This window comes from Drosophila montana, unplaced genomic scaffold, assembly GCF_035044405.1.
Source record: "Drosophila montana isolate Dmon_TW-CO22-7 unplaced genomic scaffold, ASM3504440v1 contig_778_1, whole genome shotgun sequence".
In the NCBI taxonomy this organism is placed as follows: Eukaryota; Metazoa; Arthropoda; class Insecta; order Diptera; family Drosophilidae; genus Drosophila; species Drosophila montana.
This window is the reverse complement of record NW_026999074.1, coordinates 565,980-585,721: the sequence shown is the minus strand read 5'-3', so window position 1 is coordinate 585,721 and position 19,742 is coordinate 565,980. Positions and strand designations below refer to the sequence as shown.

General features: G+C 39.6%; 1 protein-coding gene across 4 annotated transcripts in view; it reads right to left on the bottom strand.

Annotated features, from left to right (window-relative positions):
* Nucleotides 1-12,781: 12,781 nt before the first annotated feature.
* Nucleotides 12,782-19,742, bottom strand: part of side-VI (sidestep VI) — a 92,223-nt gene continuing 85,262 nt past the window's right edge. For 3 of the 4 annotated variants that reach the window (XM_064698468.1, XM_064698470.1, XM_064698469.1), the window contains exons 14-17: nucleotides 17,425-17,646; nucleotides 15,733-16,032; nucleotides 14,907-15,076; nucleotides 12,782-14,749 (exon numbers count right to left, since the gene is read on the bottom strand). In XM_064698468.1, the coding sequence (XP_064554538.1) occupies nucleotides 13,910-14,749; nucleotides 14,907-15,076; nucleotides 15,733-16,032; nucleotides 17,425-17,646 (1,532 nt within the window). In that variant the 3' untranslated portion in view covers nucleotides 12,782-13,909. The remainder of the gene's footprint in view (nucleotides 14,750-14,906; nucleotides 15,077-15,732; nucleotides 16,033-17,424; nucleotides 17,647-19,742) is intronic. The other variant, XM_064698471.1, reaches the window with a different exon arrangement.

The following is a 19,742-nucleotide window of genomic DNA, read 5'->3' as shown; positions in this document are numbered from 1 at the left end:
AGCATAAAACACACACACACACACACACAGAGAAAGGCTGGCTGCGAGAGCATTGCATATGCAACATGTTCAATTGCAGCCAACTGCCACGCCCCTTTCCCCCAAACCCCAAACCAAGCCATTTACCCCAATGGCGCGTTCTTTCTCCTTAACGCTTGTCGCTGCTATTGAGATAAGAAAATTTATTGGCTGCGCATGTTCTTTGTGACAGATTTCGATTTATGTGCCTTTTATATGTTGGGCATGAGAATTTTTTATTTAAATTTCCCTTTGTCTCTCACCGACGGTATTTTTGTCCATTCCTGCTTTAAGTGGACATCCTTTAAGTGAAGCGCATAATAAGAGAACACTGTAGCCGAAGTCTTCCTTAGCCATAATTAATGAGTTGCAATTGAAAATCTGGCAGATTTCTCTAAAAATTAAGACTGTAAAATATCCTGCCGTAATACTTTAATTTTAAAGTAAATTAATTAATGCTTGGGGAATATAAATTTAATACTCAGACAAATATAAAGACTATATAGAACTAATAAAAGGAAGAAGATACAATCAGAGCAATAAATACCATTATAAGATTCTAAATTTAAAAATTTAATATTTAAATTTAAAAAAAATAATATTAAAGGTAATATAAATATAAACTAAACAAAAGACCAACATAACTTAATCAAGGAATTATGCAACTTTAACATTATTAAATTTCTTAATTGATTAACAATTTTTATACATCTAGCAATTTCCACATATACACCCCGAATTCTTTATGTGCAGCACAAATGCAAGGAGAAGGAGAACAAACCAATAAGAAAAAGTTGCAAAAGGGGAAAAGAGAAATTTAAAGAACTGTGCATGTGGTTAAGCCCCATTTGGCATCTGCCTCTGCCAGTTTATGTGCTCTTCGATTTGCACTTTGTCGAACTGAAATGGACTGGGGGGAGGAGTGAGGGTTGGCGAATGAATGCGCCTGGCCTGGTTGTGCTTGTCCTGGTTCTTACAAATCCATTTAATGCTGCAATCAGCTTTGCTTTTTGAGCCTTCTGCTACTTTGCACTGTCTGTTCCTGCTCTTAGCTTAATGTAAATCATACGCCCCGTGGCCAGTGCCACAGCTTGTTGCATGTATTCAGACCTTCGGGCACTGTAAAAAGCGCATCAAATTGGCTTTGTAAATCAATAGCTCTTCAATCTTATGGTATCAGTTTTGCTGGGCAGTTCTTGTAGTCAATTGCGAGAATATTACTTTTTGGCTCTCTCTCTGTCTTGTTGGGTATTTTATCATATTTCAGACACAAGTTAATTAATTTATAGCTTATTAGGGCGCATATTTTGTTTAATTGCCGTACAAATGTTTAATTTTAATGGTATGCAAAAGAACGCAAAATTATGCAAATGAGCTCGTTGCGGAAGGGGCCCTGCTACGAATTCTTAGTTGAATACGATTGCAGGTTATTAATTAGCGTTGCAATTAAGAGAGTCAGTTGGTCAGGTGACATTAACATTTTCATTTTCTTTTTCATTTCTCGTTGCTTTGGTTCCCATTGACCGTGTACCATTTACGGCTGGGTATGGAATGACATCTGTGCTGTTTATTTATGCCGTTTGACTTTCACTTGGCGAACGAACGAATTTTCACTTACACTTTGCACTTTTCTTCGGCCTTACGTCACTCGTCGAAGTTTGCAAAGTTTGGTTGTCATAAATGAAAAGCAGCCTGGAAAAAGTGAAAAACGAAAACAGAAACTAGCAAACTGCAAAACTGACGAGCAGCAAAGGTAACGAAAAGGCAACCACAGTAGGCTGAGCATTAAAACAAGCAGCAAAAGAAAATGCCCAAGAACTTTTCTTGAAGAGTGAAAAAAAAAACAAAATTACAAACGCAAATCTTGTACAAGTTCGCCAAATACTCTTCGAGCGTCGGCGCAAGAGAGTAATTGAGGGAAGAAGACAGCCAGAGTATACGTTAAAAGGGATCAAAGTTGCCTTTGCTTGCCCCGTTTGCTCGTAATTTAATTAAAAGACCTTTGCTTTTGGCCCACTCACTCAACAACAAAAAAACACATACCCACACGCATACTACAACCCAACCCACTGACCAGCTGACCAGGCTAACCAGTCCACTGACTGACAAACCCACTTAACAACCAGCCAACATACAACCAACCAACTGTGATGTGTCTGTCTGTCCGTTCGTCAGTTGGCTTGATTTTTCAACCTTCGCTTCGTCTTACAGTTTCAATTTCAATTTTCAGTCATCAAGTTGACTTCTCACTGTTGTCTTTCAGATATTTGTTTGTTTGCTTGGAATTCTTTTTCTTACTTCTTTTTCTTTTGTCATGGTATTTGTATCATATTAAGTGGGCTGGTTGACTTTTGGGACATTACAATTTACATTGAATTAGTCATAATGCCAATTTGCTGGCTTAAGAGATTGCCAAAGTGACATATTAAATCTTGCGCCAAGTTCAAAGTTCAGAGCTTTTCTGCATTCGCTAATGTTGCATTTGACTTTTTTTTTATAAAGGATATGTGCTGCTCCATTGATATTTTTCTTTTAACTTATCATTATTGTTTTATTCATTGCTAATAATCGCAAATTAAATAAACAAATATAAAAATTTACAATTGATGCTGCACACAGGCATTTGTCACTATTCAGTCACTCATTCAGTCAGTACAAACTCTTTTATATACATATGTAGATAATTAATATAAAGTTTTTCAAGGTTTTATTAATATTTTAGAGTAAATATTTTATTTATTAATTCATGTTGCTTTGAGTTGAATGATTTACATTCTATTATATTTTAATTTTTACCTACCCAAACTAATGGTGTCCATGCTAATGAATTATGACTGAGTGGCACTTGCGAGAAAAGATTTGTCTCTTTATACAGACCTGACAATCCAAAAGCACTTTCTAATTAAGCAAATGGCCCAAAATTGTTAGGTCGAAACACGAAGCACATGACTGTGATTACGGGCGGGTGTGCGTTGGAAGGTGTTAAAAAGAAAGCCTAGACAGCTGTGACAGCATTGAGCATGAGACAACAATTGAAACAATTGGCCAAGTTCTCCATGCCCTTGGCTTTCTCTTCGCTGTTGCTATTTTCATTGGTTGCTCAAGTGCATTTTTGTTTGTTTATTTGTTAGACTTGTTATTTAAGTCTCCCTCCCCACGCCCTGTTTCACATTCGTTGTCTTTATGTGAGCTTTACATTTTCATTTTGGCATTGGCCGACGTCGTTTTTCTTTGGCTCTGCCTTTACCTCCAGTTTTGCCCCGGCATTCGTTTCAATTAAGCAAATCCCCTTAAGTGCCAAGGCGTGTACGTGGGGGGCTCTGTCGGCCACTTTGTCAACATAGACAAGGACAATAGCTGAGAGTCGTGTGCTGACCCTCCGACCAAGCTCTGCGTTTAACAATTAAAGGGATGCACTTGAAATGCCATCACGTATACGCCGCGTAAACAACACGCTAGACGCCGTGAGCTGCAAATCAAAACCGACTGCCCATGGGCCCAAACATAGACTGGCCATGTACCATTGGAAGCTACCAGTAGATTGCCAGCCCAGCCGATAGCTGTTGTTGAGTGTTTGATGATTCCCGCATGCCATCGACATGATGCTCTCTATTTGCATATATGCGGGCGTTAGTTGCGCCACAGACTATGCAATGCGCCGGTTGCAATGCGGCTTAAAGACACATATTCGCACCCGCTCTCGCGCAAACACAAAGTAAAACTAAACGCCACGGATTTGATGATGTGACGTTGAGTAAAGATGATGGATTCATCAGCGTATGCAAAATGCTGTCACACGCTTTGTCGCCGTCAGTCGTCCTGTTCCCGTTCGCGTTTGCGTTTGGGTTCTCGTCCGCGTCCGCGTCCTTGTCGTCGTCCCCGTCAGTCTGCCTGCTCATCAACATCAACATCATAGTCGAGCATGATGCCAACTCCGACGCGATGATAAACGAACGTGATTTTGTTGTTGGCTTTCCCTCTCTCCGCTGCTGGCCAAATCCGCATCCGTCGCTCGTCTCAGTCCGTTGCTGCTCGCCCTATTCCCCATCATTGCATAAGTTGTAGTGTGCGACGCATAATGAAAATTTCATGTAAATGGGCATAAAATATCTTTTTCATTTCACTCGGAGTCAGTCAGCCAGGCAGCAGGCGGCGACTGAGACAAATGTAAGCTTATGAATTAAAATGCCTTATGACGCTGATATCTTTCTATTTATTTTTTTCTATCAGCAATCAGTACTAGTTGAAATATCTTGTTGGTCTTGTCGTGTTTTGATGGCCACCAAAGCTGACTGATAATTGTATATGATCTGCGCTTCTTTGTCAGCTACATAGCGAGGGGTATTTCTATAAGTAGCTTTACGTGAATTTGAATATATTGTGTCAATATAATTGGTAATTCTCTCAAATAAAGCTAATGGGCAGACTCTTTTCCACGAAATTACTAAATAAATTTGCGATCTCTAAAACATAAGCTTTTGTTTGAGATATGCATTTTATGGGAGTTGAATGATCATATAAAGTAATTACTTGGATTGCGTAACAGGTTTAACAGGTTGCCTAGTTCTTCAAATTTCTAATAAAAAATTTAAGTTTGATCTAGGTTTTGCAAAATATAACAAGTGAAATTCAATAATTTAAATTGAGCTATATTTCAAATGAATAACATTTTGTTTTAAAGTTAACCTTACTTTTTTTCTTTAAATAATTTTAAAAACACTTGTTAGTCGTGTAAGTTCAGCTTATTTCGAATTACTTTATGTTGTCCTTTCAGAACTAGGTAAGGGAGGGCTCGGAATGGTTGACAGAGCTGCGGGGCGTTGGTGTCATCTGGCTGGGTCTTGGTGTCGAAACAGCTGAGCAGCCTTGTAACTGCAATCCAACCAGTTGATAATGAGCATGTCGCAATAATACCTAGAGCGGACGTCACGCCCCCCGCTTGTGCTGACCTCTGGGCGGCCATTTAATCACTAATTACATGCACCGCTGCCATGGCGAACAATCAGCCGGCAGTCACCTGGGGTCATAATTAGTGTAAGCAAATGTAGAAAAGAAATCTTAGACCCAGCTAGAGACAAGCAAAGAGAAGTAAAATAGGAAAACGTGCAATGAAAAACGAGAAAGACCCAAAGCAAAAAAAAAAAGAAAATACCAAAGAAAACCCAAGACTCAAACTGTGCACAAAGTTGCGGCTAGGACAAGTAGATGTCTCGCTGTTGTTGCTGCTCGGCAGCATCTTCACAGCGCATTTGCTGGCCAAAAGGTGTGAAAATACAAACATTTAGCTGCCTCTCTTTACTGCTGCTGCTGCTACTGCTGCATCTTTAGCGTTTATCGCTTTGTGCCTTTGCTCCCCATGCGAAACTGTAATTAAAATTAATTGGAGGCTTCTCTTGCGGTCAAGCTGAGTCGGTGTGGCGCTTAATTAACGCGCCCAGATACAAAAAATGAATTCATACTAATGATTTTTTACGCTTTCAAATTCATAGAGCGCAGCTTTAACGCAATTTCGGTATATATAAACGAGTTTGGACGTGTTTACTTGGCCACACGAAACTTAAGCGCAAGTTTCCCAAAAGCGCACTAAACAAAACAGTCAATAAATTGTTTACATAGCAAATTGATCCCAGGCGTGCATTAGATGAGAAAAAATGAGTTGACTTTGAGTGAAAATAACAACAACAAAAACATTGAGAAGTGCTGCTGCCACATAGCAATAGCAGAACAACAGCAACAAAAACAAGAGCAAGGCAAAGGCATTTTAGCTGTGGCGCTGCTCTGGACATTTGGGGCATTCATAAATATCTGGATCTAGTTCGGGTTCTCGCAAAGGAAGCAACAAGCTTTGTATTAACTCTACATCAACTTGACTGTTAATACTAGGAACTGAACAGGAAATTGAATGACTTGCTAAAAGAAATTGTTCTTCTTTTGGGAAAGTTAATCTAAGCTTATTTTCAATTATTTTATATATATTTTTTTCTTGGTAATATTAATGGCATATTCTAACGCAACCGCAACTGTTATTGCCTTGCAGTAAATTGGTTTCTCGGTTTTAAGAGTTAAACAAACGATTTAAAAGCTCAAAGCTGCGCAACCAAGTTATCCCAATTTACGCATTATTGCTGCTTGACCCACATATTTATGCGCATTCCCGCCAAATTGTCTATTTGCTGGCGGTCTAAGTGCAAGCAATGTTCACGCCACACATACACACACACATGTACATACACACACACATACACACACACATACACGCTCACACGCAGACAGTTAAGCCTTAATAAGTAATCGATAAACAGCAATACCCTGATAGATGCAACCGACTGCTGCGGTGCTTGTTGCTGCTGTTGCCGTGGCCTCGTCTGCGGCTGTGCAACGCGGCGCATGAATTTAATGCTGCGGTTTGTAACACATTAATTGATAATTAATTAAACATTGCGCAAAACTGCAAGAGTTGTGGCTTAAAGTGCATTTAATGCACACTGCCAGCTGCGGAAGTTGGCAATCAGTTAAAATTACGCATACGCACTGTATGATCGCTGGAACATCCGATTTCAAGATTCTTATACGAATATATTTTTTAATGAAGCAACTGAAAACTGTGGGCTAGTAATGTCAACCAATATTTGCTATAGCCTATACTTCAATTTGAGACACAAAAAAAAGGTAAAGTTCAGTTTTTAGATCTAATTTCAGGAGAGAGATAATGAAAATATAGGTTCAAAATGTGTTTTAAAGAATTAAAAATAAACAGAAACTGTTGTCTACATCTAAGCATCGTTCAAAGAACAAAAGAAGTAAAGTTCTGGATAGAGTTAGACAAGGAAAAAATCGAAACATATTTTAAAATGGAGAATGGTGAAGAGAGGGAGGGAGAGACTAGAGAGTAGTATATAGTTAGAATACAAGAGAGTGCAAGAAAGTTCAAAGTTAAGTTTGTTAGTTTGTGAACACGGTTTGTTCATATAATACTTATAATCAAATCATGCAATCTTATAGGTGTTACTTGAATTCACGACAATCGCAGAGAAAGTCAATAAGTGAAAAATCGTGTTTTTTATAGCTTTGGGGCGCAGCGTGGTTAGCTTTAAAGAAAAAGTGATGAATAAACATTATACATTTTTACAACGATCTATTAAAATGGGCTTGAAACCGAGCGAAAGGTACTGTCAATTATGGATTTGTTATTTTATAAAGCTTATTATCTTAATAATATAACAATAACTACCCAATGGTTATCTATATACAGGAAATAAAGCCTTGTTGAGCATGCACAATAAGCATAGTCCACAATAGGATTTGAACCCGCGGCCTTGTTCAATTTCTGACTCAGCTCTACACAAAGAAAGTTGTCAGCTTATGTGATATTTCACTTAATAGTTGCACTTCGACTTGTGTCATGCGATTCCCAATCTCAGTTCTTGGGAAAATAAGTTTTTGACACTTGTCCTTGAAATAGTGCCCATTGGCAAGGCAATGCCACTTTTCTGGCATGGCCATGGCTACACCGATTTGTTGTTTGGAAACGCTGTCAACAGCCTGCCAACTGTCAGCACCACTGTCTTGAAGGTAGTGCATTAGCGTCATCGAAATTTTAGAAGCTATAAGCCCCAATGGTGCTGGCACTTGCACTTGTCATCCTCACGCCGAGCTTAAGATCGAACCCAAATTGAAACTGGAACCAGAAATGGTCGCCCACTAATGACAGAGTGCAAATAGTTTTCCATTTGGACAGAATGGCCTTAAAATGTCTGGCACCTACAGTTTAACTTGTGAGAAAAACGCCTGGCTTACCTGCACACATATATATTATAGTATAAACATACATTATATATATATATAGCTTTGGTAAAACATCATTTAACAATTCGTTTTAGAAATTATAAAATTAGTCGAATTTGTTTAAAAAAAACATCTTGTAATTTTCCCTTACTCATTTTTATTTGTGTGCGGCACGTTTTTGTGTCATTGCATATTTTGTGAGCTGGCAGCGCGTTTCTCCTGGCCCGCAATGCCTGCTACTGCTTGCTGCATGGTTAAAATGCTTTACGGGCTTGTTGCTGCAACTGCGGGTCTTGCCGCATATTTGTAAGAGCATCCGCTGCGCCAGTGATGCCACACATATTTTTGTGTTTTGTTTGCTCTGCAAAAGTTGAAATATATTTCATATTTTACGTTTGCTTTGGGAGCTACTCGCTAGGCGGCACGTCCAACTTCCCACGCCGTTCGCTTCGTCTCATACTTTTCTACCCGGTTTTTGTCTCTGTTGTGTCTGTGGCATATATGCACTTTCTGTAGAGTGCAATAAAATGTTTTGCGCAAAACTTTTCTACTGCTTCGGCATCGCCAAAGTTTTTGAAATACTTTTGCTCATTGTTATTGTCGAGTTTTTAGTTAGATTTGCACTTTTGTTTCGCCTTAGCTTCTGCGGCATGATACTCGTAATTCGGGCATTGTCCAAAACTGTCGCCCCACGCCCCATTAGATACTCTGGCAATGCTGGCGATAAATGATTGCCAGCTGGCAGCTCAACTTTCTGGGGGATTTTCCCAATTTACGCAACTATAAACGCGGCGGCAAGTTTCGACACGAAATAGATCAAGTTACGGTTGAAATTGTACAGCATCGGTTACGATTAAAAATATAAACTGATTTATGGATTTTAAAGAAATGAGATCATTCCTATTTTACTTAAAAATTAAACTTAAACCTATTCTAATATTTTACATATTGGTTAATATTAATTACAATTAATTGCCAAAAGCAAACGCTGCTATTTGTTTTAAACATTTTCAAAAGCTTATGTGTTCCATGAATTTATGAATATTTCTTGTAACTTAAAACTTTGGAACACTATCAGATTTTTTTGGCAAGAAACATCTCAAATTTCATTTGCGTTTAAATGCTGAGCTAAAATACAAACTCCACCACGGCCCCTCCTAAGCACCATTAATTGAGTAATTTTTGGTCACAAGGGTCAAGAAATTGTTTCAATCATATTTGCGTTCAGATTGGACAAATTGTTGGCCATGTTCAGTTTTGCTGGATTCCCAGTTAGCTGTAAGACAAATGCTTGCTGTCAAATTCTGGCTGCCATAAAACTTGAAACGTGCTCGCCTTTGTGAACTAATAAGACATGCAGCGGAGATGAGAAGCAAAACGAAATGAAACCGAACAGGAACTCCCAGTGTTGGCTAATAGATCATTAGTTAGCCAGTTGCTGTGAGAGCATTTGGGTGCTGGTCATGTTATTTGAATATTTATAGCATGCATAACTGTAATTTATGGCCAAACATTTGTCACCAGAGCCTGTGCAAAGCTCGACGCTTTGTAAAGCCAAGTCAACAGGCAGCCCTGCTGCTCTGTGCACCTCCTTTCGTATGCGTAATATTAATTATGCCCCCGAGTGAAAGTCGCTTTCAAGGGTTGAGGGTGGCCGGACACATTTTTAAAGGAAGTCGATGTATGTATATAAAAACGCTGCTTAACTTGATGGCTGATGATTATGTTGATGACATTGTTGTCAGCGTCTGGGATGTGCCCCATCATTGTCAGCATGCAGCAAAAATGGGAAAAAATAATTCATGGCTGATAGGGCGGCAGGCAGCAGCAGCCAAACAAAAGCGGCAAAGTCAAAGAGCGATGCTGCATAAAAATGCAGCAAAAGGAGCAGCAAGTCGACGAGTCGAGAGTGCATTGACAGTTGACAGCAAGGAGCATGGGCGAGACTGTGACGCAGCCCATGTTGCTAGTTAGACTCTATGCATACGTGCTGGGTTGCCAGGGCATGGTCTAGGGGTAGTCAGAGTTTGCTGCTGTTGCTGCTTTACAAAATTGCTTGTTTACTTCAAAGCGTGCATTTCTTGTAGCATCAGCTGCGTCAGGGCGCAAAACAATGCTGTCACTTGGGCGTCGCTGACACACAACAGCAGCAACAACAGCGGGATAGCAATAATAACAGTAAGAGCAACAATAGCAATGACAACAACAACAATGGCTTTGGCGCAAAGTGTGTTGAGTGCATTTTCAGGCGCTGCACATGAGCCGCTGCTTGAGATTTTGCCGAGCGCCTTATGCGGCTGGCGGATATTGCAGCGGAAGTTGATTGAAAGTTTGCTGCTGCTAAAAATAATGGTAATGAGATTGTTTTGCTTCAGACGCTGATACGACACAAGCAAGTCGAGCGCAATCCAGCTGCGATGTCACTTACCTGCTGCAACTATAATATCCCAACTAACTTCCTGATATCTATTAGTACGCATACAAATATGAATAATGCGCATACGCCGCGTGTTTCCATTTTTATTGATGCCCTGTCAAATGTAACAAATACGAGCGTATTATGCACTTACAGTTTGATGCATGCGCCCCAGACTGAGCTGCATACGTTGCTTAACAAATGGCCAGCAGATATCAAGGGATGAGTTACGCCGAGCAGCCAACTACGGAGTGCACTCAGCAACAAATTTTAGTGTTGCTGTTGCTGGTCTGACATTGATGGACAGCTGCAGCATTCAGCGATTGTTATATGCACCAACATTTCAGGTATAACTGTAACTGATTGATATAAAAAACATAAATAACAAATTCTTTAATTCGGGTGCCTCGCTTAAACGTAAATAGTAACTCTGTTAAAGCTTACCTGTGGTCACAATTTTCTAACAGCATGCAGAAAAAGGCAACATTTCTATATGGAGCGTGTAATTTTTCTTTCTTACAATATTCAACAATTTTGCCCAAAGTTGGAGTTTTGCCGTCGGCAATAATTTTGTGGAAATAGAAAACAATACTCTAGCACAGTAGAGCCAGATAAGCTCATCAGACCATCTCACAATTTAAAGTTTGAAAAAAATTGATATAAAACTTTTAATACCATTTCCATGTGGCTAGGAAAAAAATTGCACGCATGAAACATGCTCCATTTCTTTTCATTTCACTGTTCACAAAGTTGCAGAATGATTCCTTCATTTGATACACAAACATAAATGTTGTACGCAGAGCTGGACATTAAACAGACATTACAAATGATCAGGGGGCACACTTAATTGAGCGGACATTTCAAATTTTAATTTGAAGTCAGTCGCCTGTAAGAGGACCAAAAACATCAAAGCAGGCACAATAATTACTACCGAATAGCAGCAGACACTTTGGGACAAAGGGAGGACGAGGAGTAATGTCTAGGAAGTGATATAGGAGCAGTAAGTGCACATTCCCAGATGCTTGTTACGTGCATTTGCTGCAATGATTTTTATGTCTCTCTCACTCTCCCCCTCTCTTTCGCGCTATTCGTTCTGTCTCACAGTGTGTCATTTTTAGATTCCTTCTTAATTTCGACCAGCGTGACAAAGTAACGCATTAGAGAGAACGTTGAAAAGAAAGAGAAAGCGAGTGCAAGAGAGAGATATGCTTATGTATGTATATAGGAAAAGTGAGAACGCATGAAAAGTTGTCAAACATGACCATTTGGCATTGTCGTTGCCATTGCTGGTTTTCAAGCCACAAATCTAAGTGATGTCTGTGACTGCTCTGCTTTTTCATTTCTTTAGATCTACGCTTCAGTGCACATGCAAACGTGTGTCCCGCCACGGCTTTCCTCAGGCCAAAATATTTAAAAAAAAAAAAAAGAAAAAGGAGCAAAATGGAAGAAGCCAAATGAAATGTTCTATTACGTCTCTCTTTCTCCCTCACTCTCGCCGCACACATTACACATTACACACATAGAATAACTCATACGCTATGTTTGCACAGACAGAGACTTAGACACACTGACGATGCCCTCGTCGTCGGTCTCTGTCCTCGCTGTGTCCATTTGAGTGCACAATTTGAAAAGGCTATTTGGCCTGGGTTGCCCTTGAGGCAAGTGCGGCAACCGCGACGCAAGGCGCAGCCGAAGATGCAGGCAACAGGCCCTACGACGATGCCAACGTTGCATTGTCAATGTGTGTGTGCATTCAAATTGTCAAATGGCAGACCTAAATGGGCAAATTGTTGTAACAAAATATGCTAGCAGCCTCATGCCTGGCAAGGTTAGACTTGCCTAATGCGATTTGCCTGTCCTCTAGAGTCCTCAACTTGTGCTATTCATACAAGTCCATGTCTGAAAGTATTTTAAAGATTAATAAACGTAAAAACTTCTCTCGCTGATATTTTGTTGTTGTAATTTTTCGAGTTTATTTTTGAATTTATTTAGTTTTTCAGTTTGTTTATTGTGTTCCTTGTATTTTGGTTTGGGGGGACTTCTTCTTTTTCACTTGGATTCTTGGATTCCATGCTTTTTTCTAGGGCTTAAATAACATACATTTAAATCTTAATTATTTATTTTTTTTTTGGTTTTCGTTTTCATAATGTTCATAATTTTACATTTACTTTCAATTAATTTATCATTAATTAGCTAAACTAACTTCATTCCGGAATGCTTACATACATACAATTAGTCAATGTAGTCCGATTCTGATTCATAATTTTTAAGAGACATCACTTTTAAAATACATGTATATACCTATAATTTTCTGCATTTTTATTTTTAATACGCCGTTTTCTGAATCGACAAACAGATTTTACAACACTTTTTATTTTGTTTACAATTAGCCTAATAAGTTTAAAGTTTTTTTTTCTCACTTTATTGAAGTAAATTTAAAGTTGCAACAATTAATTTACAGAGTGCTTGAAGTTACATTTATATATATTTTAAATACAAATAAATTTTAAATATTCAAAAAATGCTTTCGAAGTTTTTAGTCTTTTGAGTTGTATCTTTAAATATGCAACTACTTTACATTCATTTATGACACATTGATTTAAAAAAATCATATTTTCTTGTTTAACATTTTGCTATTTACAGTTGTTATGAGCTACTAATCATTTATGCTAAGCCAATTGTAGATAGTTTGTGTGTGTGTATATGTGTGTCTTTATTTTATTATTATTTTTCTTTTTTCAATAATTTCTTTATATAATTGCCAAAAAGTTTCTTTTTGTGTGTCTCTCTTGTGATTTGTGAGCTTCTAGTAATATATAATAATTAATGCTCCAGTGTTTATCCATATTGAGCTTAGTTCCTATAAATTGTTGTTGTTCTGCTTACTATACTAATTACTATACTGCAACTAATTGGGTAGTTATATATATTTTTTAACATTTACATACATTTACAAATTTAAATTGGAAAATATTTGCATTGTCGTAATAAATTCTTTTTAAATATTATTTCTGCTGTTTGCGACGTCAAGTGTTAGTACTTACACTAAGGAAGGAACCTTTTTGTGATGCACTATTAATTGGAATTCATTGTTGCTGTTGTAGAGTCGAAATAAAATAAAACATAAGAATAAATAAACATAAAAGCTGTGAAGATCAGTCAGTATCAGTTAAGGAAATACTTTGCGCTGCCTTGAATTAAATTATAAGCTTTTTATGAATTTTTCTATTTGTTGTTCATTTACCTAGCGTATATTTAATAACGCTCTAAACTTACAGCTTCGTCCACTCTTATTGGAATTATTTTCGCATCGTTTCTGTTTTCAGTATTTACGATAATGGCATTTAAATCTGATAAATCGGTGCATTGGTATCTGTCGTAGCCTGCGCTCAAATGTTATTTAGCTTTGATCAATATGGTTTTACAATTTGCTGAATTAAGCAAATTTATGGCTTGCTTTCAAATATTTGTATGCACTGACATTTATAATTACATTGATTTATAACTTGTTTTAATTTGTATCGTAAATGGGAAACTGGCAAGTGGCGTTTGGCCCATCAATGTTTCTTTTAGATCTTGCAATTCTTGTAGATTTATTTTACAGTTCATTTTTTAGCTTTCAATTCGATTTGGCAACGCTTATGCCTAGACACAAACCTCAAAGAGCTCACAATTCCGCATGACTTGGGCTTAGACGCAGCTCTCCTGCTGCGAATACATGAGCGGCGTGCGTACTGTGACTATTTCGCGCGAGTAGGACTTCCCAACACCGGAGAGTCCTGAGAGGGAGCTGCTGGGACTGGCTATGGCCGCAGTCGAGGCCAGCCCGCTGCTGTTGCTCGAGACGAGCATTTGGCCATGTGCCAGCTGCTGCTGCTGATGCTGTTGTTGTTGTTGTTGTTGCTGTTGCTGATGCTGCTGGTAGGAGGGTGGCATGGGCATGTTGCCAGCTGGATGATGCTGCAACTGTTGATGCATCATTTGCATCATAGATGCGGAGTTGTGCGGCTGCTGCTGCTGCTGCTGATGGTGATTATGCGGTAGCGTATGATAGCCGCCCGGATGGGGGGGTAACGTATACATTTGCACCGTGCCCGGCGACACGGTTGAGGGCGTTCCTTGCGATCCTGGTGATGATACGCATGGCCCGAAGGCGGCACCAGCCACTGTGTCCACCTGCATGGCAGCCGCAGCGCCGTCCCGTGTCTTATATGCATCAATCTGCGCGTATATCGTGGGCTCCTCGAAATAATCGTATGTGGGCGGCGGAGCATGTTGATGCGGATGCTGCAGTCCACCCGCATTTGGCTTGTGGCGCTGCAGCGTCGCCGTTGCCGGTATGTTGGGCAACAGCTTGCGCATACTCGAGCCATGTGGTAGGGTGCCACCCATAGCTGGCTGCGACTGCGACTGCTGCGGCTGCGGCTGCTGCGACTGCTGCTGGACTGTGTTCTGGCTGGGTTGGTTCTTCTTGGAGCTGCTGCAAGTGGCGCTGTTCAGCGAAAGCTCGGCATAGTGTAGCTCATCGTCCTTGAGAGGGGTTGCGAGTGTAAGGATATGGTAAATTTAATATAGTAACTTTAAAAAATATTGTAGCCATTGAAATATTCGCAGTCATAAAAGTGCGCTATAGAGCAGGCTATATATACATGGCTGACAGTTTGCCCCGACGCTTACGGTAACTTACCTTGCTACTTTGGTAAGCGCCGCTGTCCACTGAGCAACCGGCGCCAACGCCAACGCCGACGCCGACGCCAGCTGTGGCGCCAGGCTTACAGCTGATTTCCACCTCGCTGGTTGTTGAAAGATGTCCCGATGGCGTTTGTGTTGCTGATTTTTGTTTATATTCGCCATCAACTAAATTGAGAGACAGCGCGAGTGGGAAGGAGGGATAGGGGAAAGCGAGCGAGAAAGAGAACGTGACAGGGAGAGAAAGTTGAAGTTGTTGTTAAATGGCGCAAAGGGCAAAAGTTTTTGGCTGCCCAAGCTGCCGGGCACCGCCCTCTTTCAAAGAAATCTGTTGGCGATTTTCGTGGCGCAACGTTCAATTTTCTTTTCGGCTTTTGCCATGAAATTGCTGTACGTTCAGAAAATTGATTAAATCGTTGAGCTGTGCGGCTTTCGCTGATTTCTTCATTGCCATTAATCAAGCCAAAAACGTGTGCACCGGCTAACATCTGTACAAACTTGAAGTGCTGCATAGCTTAAGGATCAGAGGGAGTGATGGTGGGGCATGCTCTCGACTGCAGACATATGAGCAAACAGACACATGGAAAAGGCAGCTCAGGCCTGCCTGCCAGCAATTAGCTGTCATTTAAATATTTCAAGCGTGGCACAAAAATGCAGCCCCGCCCCCACACATGCTCTTGAGCGTGTTTGTTTATCTTGGCTGACTGGCAGCCTGTTTGTCGTGAAGCCCGTTTGCCCAATGCTCATAAATTACATAGACAGAGACTCCCGGGCATTTATCTTGAGGCAAGCGGGAGCTTAGACTGAATTGCAATTGCACTTACCCTCGTTGTAGGGTACGACATCGGGATTCTTCTCGTCGTACATCTCCTCGGAGTGGCTCAATGGCAATGAGATTTTATCCTTAATTTGCAAATTGCCTGGACGTGAGAATTTCGCATTCGAATGTGCGAATTTCTGCTGCTGCTGATGCTTGTGCGAGCGCAGCTTCAGCGCGGCGATGGTGCCAATCGCAATGCACACCAGAGCCACCAGAATGCCCACAAAGATGCCAATGGATAGAATGGGTGTCAGTTCAAAGCTGCTTGCGCCCTGAGCGCTACCCTTCAACGACGTTAATGCAACTGTAAAGAGTGGTAGAGAGAAAGAGAGAGAGAGAGAGAGAGAGAGAGAGAGAGAGTGGGAGTGAACGAAAGAAATCATGTGTAAATCATGTTTAATTTGGAATCTTTTTAATGCCCAATTAGACAAAGCGCCGCTAAGCAGTCTCGCAAAACAGTTTCCCATTAATAAAACGGCTGGATGCAAATTTCATTTTTACTCTATACGCAAATGGGCATTTTAATTCTCTTATCCATTCGAATTTACGATGTTAACAGTAATTAAAGTAATAATAATAATGATACCAATAATAATAATAATAATAATAATAATAATAATAATAATACTAATAATAATAATAATAATAATAATAATAATAATAATAATAATAATAATAATAATAATAATAATAATAATAAAATATAATAATAATAATAATAATAATAATAATAATAATAATAATAATAATAATAATAATAATAAAAATAATAATAATAATAATAAAAATAATAATATAAATAATAAAATTAGTAATAATATAAAACTAATAACAATAATATTAAAACAATAATTTGTATAGCAAAATCAGTACACACTGCATATAGTAAGTTACAAGCTTTCAACAAATTTTCATTGTATTTTTATTTTGATATCTGAATGATAATAAGTACATAAGATTATCTCAAAAGCAAGTTTAACGTAAGTTTTGAAAGGGTATTCAGTGTTCGATAAAACTAATTCCTCTTTTGCCGCCCTCATCAAATTTCACCATTTTTCTTTTATGACTTTATGAAAAATTAAAACGACGGCTCAAGTTGTTTACCCAAAAATGTGCCTGTCTTTGCCAAGTGCGCCATGGCCCGTCCCGCTTCTTTGGCCCAGCCATTGGAAAAAACCTCTTCTAAACTTTGCATTTCGTTTCAGCTAATTAGTATTACAATTTGCTTTTGCGCGGCATTTTCATTTCGTGCCACGCGAAAACCTCCTAAAGACAATTCATTAATGTTAATCATTTTATATAATTTCTTCTCGTTTTTTTTTTGCGCTGTCGCTTGCATTTTTTTTTCAACTGCAAGGAAAAAGTTTTTGTGTAGCGCTGAGGAATTTACAATTCGTTGAGCAGTTTAGCGTAATTAAATTGCAAGACGGCACGATAATAATAGCTGGGAAAATTCTCTATCCCGACTTTGAGCCCCACTTATACATACATAGAAAATCTTATGTAAAATTATTCAACTGCCATGACTCTCGGACTTTACGAGTACGAACAACATTATCATAAAAAATTCATAAATGGCCAATACACGCGCCACATAAAAATCCATTCACAAGTCTTTGACAACTGCTCCGCGAAATATTTGGCATTGCGAAAAGCTGTCCCCTGCCCACTGTAGACTTACTACTTTACTACTTACCAGTTTGCTTTTCGGCAGCCTTTAGGGTATATCCATCGACGGCTACGGCCTCACTGCGTCCGCGTCCATTCACCGCATAGATATAGATCCGGAATAGACGACCCGCATCCAGCCCGCTGACACTGAACACCGAGAACTTGGCGCTGATATTGGCTTGCAGCAGCCCACTGTGCTGATCAAAGATTTCCATAAGGAACCATTGACGCATGCCTCCATCAAACCCTGTAATGAAGGAAAAACCAAAAAATGTTTAAGACTTATTGAAGTGAAGCAAGACTTAGTTTGTTGCTGTAGCTGTTTAATAAGATTTAACATTTGCATCTCTTTAAAATGCCTCGAATAACAGAGACATCTAGTATCTTCTTGATTTTTAACAAAAATAGACAACTTATCTTTGAAGGCTGATACTTTAACTAAATTGTTATAAAAATTAAAATATTTATTTATAACTGAATACAAATATTAAATGCCTTTTGAAAGCCAGTTTAATGTCATTTGCAGCTAAACACAGTAATTATATGATAACAGCTTGACGCCCTTTATTTTGGGTATTACGAATGCAAACATTTTGTATGAGAAAGCCTCGACGTTCCCTTCTCTTAAGGGTGGTTCAAGTGAAGTTAACAAAAATACTTGAAGTAATTTAAAGCTTCATTTTAAATGCCATTTAATAACACCACAAAAGAACTGGCCGCCCACTTGAATGGAGATTGTTCGCCCCACCCACCAGTTGCAAATGTGGCACCCTTTACCAAAAAATAAGCGGCTAAAGTTGCTGTTGTTGCTTTCGGCCTTGTTGTTGCTGTTGCTGCTCAAATGGTACTTCGTTCTAGACACAAAAGTCGGCTTAAAACACTTGCGAAAAATGTTAAAATATTTTGTAATAAAGGCGGCGCTTGAAAAGGTTGCTGACCAACTACAACTTGAGTCGGTCAACGACGGCAGGAGGGACGTGCCACCCAGAGGAGAAATTGTTGTGTAAAATGTTTTATATGTTGCTATGAATTTAGCCGGCATTGTTGTATATATTTAAGCCAATTGTTGTTGTAGTTGTAGCCGGTGGTGGCTACAGTGGCGCTGCTGATGGTGGTTCTTAGCACAAAGGCTGCACGGAAATAGAGTCAAAAGAATGTGCTTCGCCTTTGCTTCAACGGCCTTTGTGTGGCATCATTGTTTGTGGCCAGGGGTCGGTCGTTGGCTGGCCATGGCTATATCCAAAGCATTTTGTGCGCACTTTAAAACGTTTAGCTAATGAAATTTGCCGCAGCATCGGGCCAAGACAAGCCAGGCAACAACAAAAACTTCATTGTAATGGGTTAATTTTATTTACTTGGGCCAGGCTACAATGGAAATTGCGCAACTCGAGTAGAAATAATAAAGCAACGGCAGCAGCAGCAGCAGCAGCATCAGCGGCAGCGGCAGCGAGCAAAATGTTATAAACTGAAATTTTATTATATTAAACCGACGCTTGATGAGTTTGGTTAGTTGCCTGCGTTGCCTCGTTGCCTTGTCTCTCCCAGAGAGCAAAAGAAGTAAACAGAGCGGAAGGAGAAAGAGAGAGTTTCAGCTGAAATGGTTGGCTAAGAGGCAGCCTGTGGCAGGCAACTTGCCCTCAAGTTGTCTGTGAGCCGCAGCAGCAGCAACACCAGCGCGCATTGAATTGAATTCGAGGCAAGTTTTCGTCCTCGTCCTCATCCTCGTCCTCGTCCTCTTCCGCGTCCTTACCACGTCGGTTTCTGAGGCAGCAAGTTGGCCAACTTGCGTGCTGGCTTATTAAAGTCGAAACGTACAGCGACCGCAGCTTACGTTGCGTTATTATAAAAAACAAGCCAGCGTTGGTGGTCGGGCTGTTCCCTGGGTTGGGCGCGCGTCATTTGCTTTAATGTAAAGTGCAATATAAGAAGTATCGCGTTTTGTTGCTGCCGCTGTTGATGCTTTTTCCGCTTACCAGTTTGCGTTAAAGTTTTAATGATGCTGATGGCTATGATAATAATGTGCAGCCACTAAATTAGCAGGCATGCGGGCTGCAAGTCTTTGCGAAATATACATAAAATGCTCAAAGAGAGAAGCTTAAACCCTCGCACAGTAAAGGGGCGTATACGTAATACGCACCTTACACTAATCAATAAAAACACGATACTTATGCTAGAACTCACTGAATATCTTTGGAATGAACCCATTTTTATTACTTAATCCAAAGAAGTAGAAATTTTCAAATATTTCATACTAGTTTTGATAAAGCTGGTAAGACTTTCACCACCCATGTATGCAATCCCCTTCTCTCTTTTCCCCGTTTCCCTGTGCATCAGTATCAATCA